Source organism: Zootoca vivipara, chromosome 5 (genome assembly GCF_965207765.1).
Source record: "Zootoca vivipara chromosome 5, rZooViv2.hap1.1, whole genome shotgun sequence".
Classification (NCBI taxonomy): domain Eukaryota; kingdom Metazoa; phylum Chordata; class Lepidosauria; order Squamata; family Lacertidae; genus Zootoca; species Zootoca vivipara.
In genome coordinates this window covers 11,642,091-11,652,130 of record NC_142588.1, presented here as the reverse complement: position 1 = coordinate 11,652,130, position 10,040 = coordinate 11,642,091, and the positions used below count along the sequence as shown (strand labels likewise).

Sequence of the window (10,040 nt, the reverse complement as noted above, 5' to 3'; positions counted from 1 at the left end):
TGAAGCATCTAAAATAGCACAAATAGCACTGCCTTACATATATATATATATTACCTCTTAGACCAGGCACCCCCAAACTTCGGTCCTCCAGATGATTTGGACTACAATTCCCATCTTCCCTGACCACTGGTCCTGTTAGCTAGGGATCATGGGAGTTGGAGGCCAAAACATCTGGAGGGCCGCAGTTTGGGGATGCCTGCCTTAGACCTTCTAGAGTTGGCCTGCCCATCCACTTAAATTTGTGGTTAAAACTATGGTTTGTTTTCAACTCAGAATAGACTCTTTAAAATTAATAAACCCAAGCTACTCATGTCCATTAACTTCAGTGGGTCTACTCAGAGTAAGGGCTTCCCCCCCCCCGCTGTAACTCAGTTCCGGCACCTCTCAGGTATGCGCCATTGCCAGAACAAGAGAGGCGTTCGTGGTGAGTTCCAGCACCTCCTTTTCTGGAAAAATAGCGCTGCTCAGAAAAGACTAGCATTGATTATGGTAATTTACAGTTCAGGTAGGGCTCAAATCAGCCTACCCTGACCAAGTGCTGGCTGGTCCTTGTGGTTATTGTAGAGTCCAAAACATACAGAGGACACCAAGTTGGGGATATCCCTTAACATGGATATTTCAGAGGTGACTCAATTTAAAAATAAAGGGCCAGGTTGGGGGGGGGATGGGAAGTGAGCAAACAGAGATAAGCAAGCGGTGAGTCTCTTTATGTCACAGGTTGACATAAAAAAGAAATTGTTTTTATTTCTTATCTGCCAAAAACCAACCAAAGAAATGAAGAATGGCCAGGTGGAGATGCAACAGCTTGGAGGGTTATATGGACAGAAGGTCCTTGGAGTCGTGGCTCCTTCTTCCTTAGTTTCATCACCCTGCGCCCTAAAGTGTGTGGAAACAAAATGGGCAGAAACTTGTGTGGGTAGGATCCAAGTTAGGTTAGTTCCAAGCAGGCCTTTTTCCCCCAGCAGGAGCTCACTGGAGCTCCGGCATCTTTCAGGTGGACACCATTGCCATTCTGAGATAACAACGGAGGGTTCACGGTGAGCTCTGGCACCTTTTTTTTCTAGAAATATAGCACTGGTTCCAAGCTGCTATGTAACTCACATTTGTCTTTCCTTCTTGCTCCCCAGGGACACGGGTGGCGCTGGGGGTTAAACCCCAGAGCCTGGGGCTTGCCGATCAGAAGGTCGGCGGTTCAAATCCCCGCGACGGGGTGAGCTCCCGTTGCTCTGTTCCTGCTCTTGCCAATCTAGCAGTTCGAAAGCACGTCAAAGTGCAAGTAGATAAATAGGGGGAAGGCAAACTATGTTTCCATGTGCTGCTCTGGTTCGCCAGAAGTGGCTTTGTCATGCTGGCCACATAACCTGGAAGCTGTACGCCGGCTCCCTCGACCAATAATGTGAGATGAGCGCCGCAACCCCAGAGGAGGTCATGACTGGACCAAGTGGTCAGGGGTCCCTTTACCTTTATGTATGATTATATATATTAAAGAAGTGAGATGAGCGCTGCAACCCCAGAGTCATCCACGACTGGACCTAACGGTCAGGGGTCCCTTTACCTTTACCTTGTTCCCCAAGATAAACCAAGCCACCACATGTGAGTGCTCTTACCACGAAGGTTATTATTGATTTTAGACAGTTCAGTGAGAGAAAATACTTCCAATTTTCTTTAAAGGAAGACTCCAGAAGAGATAAGAGTGTCATTTGTTTTTTGTTCGTTTGACAGTTTAATAGCTTCACATTGGTCTATGATTAGTTCAGAATCTTTTCCTCTGTATTTTATTTGTCACTATCCATGGGTGAGAAAACATGCAACAGCCCTGTCTCTGGATGAGGGCTCATCACCACTAAAGACACTATTCTTTTAAACAGGCATCCCCAAACTTCGCCCTCCAGATGTTTTGGACTACAATTCCCATCTTCCCCGACCACTGGTCCTGTTAGTTAGGGATCATGGGAGTTGTAGCAAAAACATCTGGAGGGCCAAAGTTTGGGGATGCCTGCCGTTTTAAAGAACACTTACAGATCACAAAAAGTGTCTGTTGCAAGAGAAATTGTCTTGCTCCTCTCATCTCTACCATTCTATAAACTCCCCCGCCCCACCCACCCGCTTTTCCCTTTCTGTGGCTGAGCCATTCCTGGCTGACGTAAAGACGACTGTGGTTCACATTCCCTGTGGACTATTGTCAGTGGCAAGAGCTTGTGGTGTCCTTTCCCCCAACACAGAAAAGTGCATACAGCCAAGGTTGTTCTTTTTTCCCCTGGGATGAATTTAGGGAGGAGATGCAGCCAGTAGATGAGAGGAAGGAACAACATGACAAGACGGACGAGAGGAAGATAACAAGAGAGCAATATTGGTTGCCACCCCGAAACATCCCCCGAGATTTCTCTCCAAAGGTGTCCAAATACTCAGGCGATACTAGCAAGCAAAGAATCACAACACCCCACCAGGTAAGGGTGTTTTCTTTTTATTCCTATTGTACAGCTGGGGAAACAGAAATCACGAGGTGGCACAGCATGCCCAAATAAGGTCCCAAGTGTGTGTGTGGGGAAACCCTCCAAAGTCTTCAGTTCGCCTATTTGTGTTGGCCATCAGGCAGCCCTCTGTGGAAGGTGAGCAAAACCATAGGGAGAGCAATGGAGAAATATATCATGGCAGCAAAAGTAGAGGAATCAGGACACATGGGCAGAAATGCAAAAGATGCTTACATTTTTTCATTTTTTTCCTTTTGCATAGAGGTTTTTTTCCCCCATTCGATTTTTTTTGTGTGTGTGTGTTTTTCTTTCCCTGCCTTTTCAATTTTTTTGTTTAGGTTTTTTTATATATATAAAAAAGGAGTAGTGGTAAAGTAAACCACTTTTTTTGGGGGGGGGGCTGCTGGAGGTTGCCAGGGAAAAGGCCTTGTCAGGCTTATTTGTTCCCACAGATTCCAAGTTTGTGCTGTGCTTTATTGAACACAGAGCTTTGTTTTCAGTGAGCACAATGCGATTCAAACAGTACAGATGGCGCGTTCTTTTATCTACACGATGAGGTGAGCCTGTTTCAATCATTAGCATGATGAAGATGGAGAATGGGCTTATATACAAGAGGAATTGCCTTCACATTACAAACATCATCTTCCTACAAAGCAGCAAATCCCCCCTCCCCCGCAAATAACAAAATATTAAATAATTTTTGCATTTCCCGCATAGTCCGGTCCACTCGGATCTATATGAATATTGATGGTTGTCTTCCGTATAATATCGTCACGTAAATCCCCCCCTTGTCAGTTACTAAACTTAGCTCTAATACTGCTTTACAATGCAATCCACCAACTGTAACTCAAAACAGCAGGGGCCAACACAAGAAATTCTTTGGCAAATGTAATACACATTTGCAGGTGGCTCTTAGAAGGCAAGGTGGAAAGACTAAGACTGAGCCTAGGTAGTCCTTTGCATAGGATGTTCCAAATAGAATTGCTTGCTCTCTTTATGATCATGCCAGGCCAAATCGAAAATCAATGTAACATTATGTCAGCAGGCCCCAAATCAAACCAGTGGTTATGGACAGACACATATTCCCCTTCTTTTCTACCAGTGTAAGTAAAAGACCATGAATGAAAGGTCAGACTATTCTCAGTTGCATCTTCCTTTATTTGTGTTTTCCTGAACCAGAAAATTTTAAGTAGGTGAGATGTGTCAAGTGTTCTTACACTCTCTCTTTTCTGGGATAGCCAAAGTTGGGGCTTCAAGGACCTAACAAGTTTTCCGTTGACCCAGTTAGCTATTTTCCTTCCCAGACATTCTGGGGGGTACATTTAACATTAGTCAAATGGGCACTCTTACACGTGCCATTCCCCAAACAGGCATGAGCAATTGGTGTGCGTATATGTTTAAACTGTTGAGTGATGTAGCTGGATTTGGGATGAGGTTTGAGGAAGCACTGAAACTGTCTGTTTGCCCAATGTTTCTTTGTGTGCACGGGATGAGATAAAAGAGCAGGTATATTTACAGAATGATTTCCTGCTACAGCCTTATAATTTGGGGGTGTTAATGGCATACAGTATACAGCACAGATGTGTATATAGGTAACTTCCATAGGCCTAGAACATAAAAAAGCTTGTTCTTGTGAGCATCTGTGACAAGCAAACAATTGTTTGAATCGTCTCAGACAAATATTGGTGAATTACGGTAAAATAGACTTGGTCAATTCACCTGGGGCAAGCCATACCTGCCAAGTCTCCCGTTTTTCGTGGGAAACCCCTGTTTTTAAAAGCCGTTTCCCACTGTTATCCCTTATGGCAAAATATCCCATAATTCCCCCAGATTTTCAAAAATTGGGCAGAGCGGCACTGGATGTCACTGCTATGCATGTCCAGAAGTGACTTCTGGTGCCGCTCTGCCCATGTGTGGGCACCGGGAATCGGGCAGCGCCCGCACCAGAAGTCGCTTCTATGCATGTCTGGACATGCGTAGAAGCGACTTCTGGTGCCGCGTCGCTGCTGATCCCGGATTTTTCAGTCCGGGAGTTGACGGGTATGGGGGGCAAGCAGGTTACAGAGAAAAATGGAAAGTTCCTGGCAATCAACATGCTTTGTTGACCCCTATAGAAGGGGTTTATAAAGCAAAAGTATTGCCCCAAATACAGAGTTCTCTTATTTCCCCTTGGATATGGCAATTTGTAAAAAGAAAAAGGGAAAGAAAAGAACAAGGCTAAAAACCTTCTGCTTTACACTAGTTTGAAATTTGGTCCGCACTCTGCCTTCTGGGTGAGACAAGATGAAAACTGGAGGAGGATGTTGTGTTTGCCCCATGAATGCTTTCCCTTTCCCCTGTTGATAACTGCTCACCACACACCAGATTTATGAAATATAAAATGTGAGCAAATTTTGTTCTGCCATCTTCTGCTTAAATGTCACCCTTCAATGCAACATCCAACATCCTGCTGCAAATTCCACATGCAAAAACAATGTCTGTAAACCATCAGTTAATGCAGATGTGCCTTTCTGCATGTTCATTTTGATCCTGGCATTTTGAGAGTTTGCATAATTTGGGATTTTTTTAACCATAGGATATTTCATGGTGTGGTCGCAAGAGGAGACGAGCGCTGCTTACGGAACTTAAAGCGGATGCCAAGATAAGAGGATGGAGAGTGATGCCGGATCCCACCTCTCTGCTGCAACAACCTTTTATAGAACGGTAACTGTGTTTTCTCATCTATGGGTCCACAAAGACAGGAAATGAGCCTTTTTTTTAAAAAAAAGGTGAACTTCTTAGAAATCCAAATTCTGCTCAGTTTTTAGGCATGCAGAAACAAGGAAATGAACAGCCCCAAGAACAGGGAAGTTTGCTGTGCTGACTGATGTAAGTCTCAGCTAAAACAAGCTTGAGGTTCAAGGATAAGACACCTGCTTTTTACTGTGTGCCACTATTTCAGAGTACCACAGCTCCACGGAGAGAAGAAACACACCCCTCCACCTAGTCCATATTGGTACAGCAGAAATAGAAGGACAGAGAACCAGAAAACATTCCCAGTTAGTCTGGAATTGTTTTTGTTCAGTGTCACATGCCCAAAATGTTTCTACCCCTTCAGCAGTGATTAATGAAAAGTGGCACACCAGTCGCTGGGGGATTTAAGCTTTTTTCCTTCATAAATCTTGCTGGAGTTGTGTATTAGGTGAACAAGTTCCCCATGGAATACACTTGCACTCCTCTCCGCCATGCATGTAACAACTCCGGCGCGTAACAGAAAAAGAATGAAACCTAGGAATGAAAGGGGAGAACTATTCTTCATGTCTGCCATTCAGGTTGGGGAGATATTTCAGCTTGTTTTTGCCAGGACTTTTTTGATTTTTAGAAAACGGGGAATTTGTTCATTTCCCTCCCCTCCTTTTTTTTTTTTACAGACCTTCAGGACAAAGCATTAAAAACAGTTATATATCTATTTATATAGTTCTTCATTTTGCCAGTGGGTTGACATCGCTCCATCTTCCTGTCTGACTTGACTCTGTAGGTGTGTGTGCATGTGTGAGAGAGACTTGCCGTCCCAACTCCAGCCCGTAAGGTTATGACATCGGACGCAGTCGTTCTTTGGATGGAACGGTAAGGAAAGCAAGCCCTTATTCAACCAACCTATGGAGGAAATGGGAGGGAAATGGGTCACACAAAACAACCCTTGCCGGACACACAGAGAGGATGACACAGGTCTTTCCCCCCTTTGCAAGACCGAGCCAGTTGGTTCCCTCTGGCTTCCGGAAACCGTCGCTTATCATGCGGAGGTGTTTTTCACAGATGATCTCTTGAGGGAGAACAATGAATTGTACGCAGCATTCTCTCCTTTGTTACCTTCTGTCCATACCACTCCCAAAAGACGACAGTGCAGGCTATATATTGCTCAGATTCCCCTCACGCTTAAGAGGAAGCCTCGCATGGAAGGCTAGAGAACCGAGGAACAATTTGTGTGGGGTGGTCTGTGAAGTCCTGCAGTGGCATTAGCAACAGGAGCAGGAGCGCTGGCCGCAGGCCTGCTTTTGCCATCAATCCAGTGAAGTTGCTTGGTTGGGTTACAAAGGGGCATGAGCTTCTCAAATGTGTGGTATTCCAGTACGTTCTGCAGTCTGAAAGAGGGCGGAGGGGGGCAGAAGGGGCAGGCGAGGGACACGGAGAAAGTTTTCTTCATCCTTTTCCGAGTGGCGCAGAATGTTCATCAGACAGGTACAATATGGAGGCCTAGGCTGTCGCCCTGCAGTTTCATGTGGTTTCCATGGTAACTAGTGGCGGTCATAGGCAGCGGCAGCAGTGGGAGGTGCGGAGCCCCGGGATGTGGCACTATAATAATAAGGGGAACCTGAAAGTTAACACAGGAGAAGAATGGACTGATTGAAAGGACATACAGTAAAATAAAATAAGAAAAGAAAGGAAGGAAGAGAGAGAGAGAGAGAGAGGCATATTAAAAGGAACTAGAGACAGAAACCTGAGGATGGGGACTCATTAGTGGCCAATATAAAGAACAGGGAACCTGCATTTGCTAAATTACATAGTGCTAGTCACACAGAATGAGTTCTGGTGCGGCAGCTGCATTCCAGTTAGATCCTGTTCAGGAGGATAACCTAGATTCACAGGAGCCAACGCCTAGAGGCCAAGGTCCCTTTGGCCTCCCAGTAAAATATTTGAGGGGGTCGGGGGCTCCCCAAAGTTGATGGACATTGCCATTCAAATGGTATGTGTCTTGTGATCGATTAGGCGGGGCTTACCTGCGCCCCACAATATTTTATTTAAGTTGGCACCCCTGCCAAGATTCCTCGTGTAGCAATTGTCCCTTGCCTGCATTCATAGGAATATTTCCCAAAAAGCACCTCATGGATGCTAAATGTCAGATTTGGAAGCCTCTCTGCTGATCCACCACAATTACAATTCAATTTTTTATATATATAAGGAATGGTATGGTGCTGAATACTCTGCTCACGTTGGGAGCCTATTGATGATACATAAGAGCTTCATGCTTCCAAAATACCTGGGTTGCCTGGTCCAGGGAGGGGAAGTCCTGATCTGGTTTTATTTAATTAAAAAAGTGGTACATAGCCTTCTTTGTAACGGGTTAAATATTCAGCCCTGCTAAATATTCAAGGGTGTTGAAAATCAGCGGAGGAAAAGGAGTGAGGCTTTAAATCAAAGCTGCAAAGCAGACAGTGATTAAACTGATGGGCAAGGGGGAGTTTGTAAAAAAAAAGTGTGACATGTTTTACAAAAGGGCTGTTGCCGCCGCTAAGGGCAAGGCCGATTTTTGCAACAACAAAACCAGAAGAGCACAGACTTGAAGCATGTGGCGCAATGGATCAGTGTGTCTGGCTGTTAGACAGACTGATAGTTTGAGCCCACCCAGGGATGGCTGTGGGGAGAAGTCCTACATTGCAGGGGGCTGGGCTAGATGACCCCCTGGGGTCCCACCCAACTCTAGAATTCTATGCTTCTGTGTATAGGACATGTCTGCACCTGACAGTTTTGTATTACAAGTACTGAGAAGTGGAGCGCAGCACATGAGAGTCTTTGCTTAAGCAATCAATTTTAGGGGTAGGAAGCTGGACTAGATATGTCTTTGCTCTAATACAGCAGAACTGTTCTTATGCTGTGTGCAGAGGAACTGGTCAGATTCTTAGGGTGGCGAGTGTATGACCAGAGAAAGGAAAGGGTGCTCAGTAACAGCCACATCAACTAGGTAAGACACCCGTGGCTTTTTGGAGAAAATACCCTTGCAGGTGGAAGATACCCTTCTCTTTGAGTTTCTTCACACAGTCAGTAAACAACTGCTTTTAACGTACTTCAATTTCTGATGTGTTTACATGATCAAAGGGCTAATCAGATGCAGAAAAGAGATGGGAGCTAATGAAAAGAGCCCCGTGAGAATTAAAGACCCTTGTCTCAAATCTGTTTCATATTAGGATAAATGGCTCTGTAAATAGCTGTGAGGCCTTCATCCCAGGCATGCAGAGATGGGGATACTTTGGAATTTGCTGCGAGTACACAGGGGAGCTCATGTGGGAAAGTGGGTGGGATAAAACCCTCTGGGGTTCTGTGCTTACACAGGAGGGGCTCAATAATATTTATTTTGCCTGTGCATGAATGCTCCCCTAAAATGCCCAGAGTGCATGATGTAGTGAGAGGGAATGCTGCAGGTCGTCTTGGGTCTAGGGCTAACTAATCATCTGGTCGTCATGACTCCTGAGCCTTCCAGTAGCAGTCTGTGGGAGGGCTAGACTGGGGCCCATGGAGCCACCACCCTGATCCGCCTAAGTAAATTGCAGCGATGCTGGAGTCTGGAGCTACTCATCCTATATTCTATTATAACAGACCCTCCAAGTGCCCCTATTTTCCAGGGACAGCCCCAGATTTACAGAAGCCATCCCAGTTTCTGATTTGATCCCGGAATGTCCCGCTTTTCCTTAGGATGTCCCTATTTTCATCCGAGAAATGTTGGAGGGTATGGAATAGGATGTCCCTATTTTCAATGAAGAAGTGTTTCTGATTTGATCTCAGATTGTCCCATTTTCCCTTAGGATGCCCCTATTTTCATCGGAGACACGTTGGAGGGGATGGAGTTATGCAACCCCCAAGCCAAGAAAACAAGTAAGTGTACAGCCTTGGACATTTTAAAATGTTTAATGTTTTAGTCTGTTTTAATACAGTGGTGCCTCGCTAGACGAATGCCCTGTAAGACAAATTTTCTGCTATACGAATAGGTTTTGTGATTGGAGGTTGCCTCGCAAGACGATGAGGTTTTTTATGGCTGCTGCTTCGTCTTGCAAAGCGTGGCCATAAAAAGCTCACATCGCAAAACCTAGCGAAAGGGGCATTCGTCTAGCAAAAGGGGAACCAGCTGTAGCAAGGAAAGAAGGCAAAGGAAGATCAACTGAGAGGCACCTCTCAGCTGATCTTCCTTTGCCTTCTTCCTGCACTGCAGCTGGTTCCCCTTTGTGTTCCGCTGGTCTCTGCTGGTGAGAGGCAACCGGCAGAGACCAGCGGAACACAAAGGGCTGTAGCGCGGGAAGAAGGGGGGGAGAAGTGGAGGAACGGATCCGTTCCCCCACTTCTCCCCCCACCACCACGCCATGGACACCTGGGAGCACAGGACGGGGCTTTGGAGAAGCGCTGCGCCTTTCTGAAGCCCCGTCCGATGTCGGCTTTGTGCTGGGCGGCGGTGGGAGAAGCAGAGGAACCGCTTCTCCCGCCGCCGCCCGGCACAAAGCGGCGGCTGCTGCCGAGGGAAGCCGGCTTTGGCTTGGCGGGGGCGGGAAGAAGGGGAGGAATTCCTCCCCTTCTTCCCACCACCGCCAAGCCAGTCCCTAGCGGGGGCTTTTCGCCATTTGTGTTCCCCCAAGGGGGAGGCAAACGGTGAAAAGCCCCCTCCCGCACTGCACTTCGGCTTAGGGACAGGCGGGATGTGGGGAAAACGCAGGAAAGATCCTGCGCTTCCCGCCCGACACAGCGGGGGATCGTAGGGGGCTTCTCAAGCCCCCTACGATCCCCACTGTGTGACAGGCGGGATGTGGGGGAAGTGCAGGATCTTTC

The 10,040-nt window shown here is 46.4% G+C and overlaps 1 protein-coding gene across 15 annotated transcripts in view; it reads right to left on the bottom strand.

Moving 5' to 3' along the window:
* Positions 1–2,423: 2,423 nt before the first annotated feature.
* Positions 2,424–10,040, bottom strand: part of PAX2 (paired box 2) — a 126,426-nt gene continuing 118,809 nt past the window's right edge. For 8 of the 15 annotated variants that reach the window (XM_088670062.1, XM_088670068.1, XM_088670067.1 and 5 more), the window contains one exon: positions 2,424–6,803. In XM_088670062.1, the coding sequence (XP_088526188.1) occupies positions 6,682–6,803 (122 nt within the window). In that variant the 3' untranslated portion in view covers positions 2,424–6,681. Of the gene's footprint in view, positions 6,823–10,040 lie in introns of all 15 variants that reach the window. The other 7 variants (XM_088670064.1, XM_088670070.1, XM_088670071.1 and 4 more) reach the window with 1 other exon arrangement.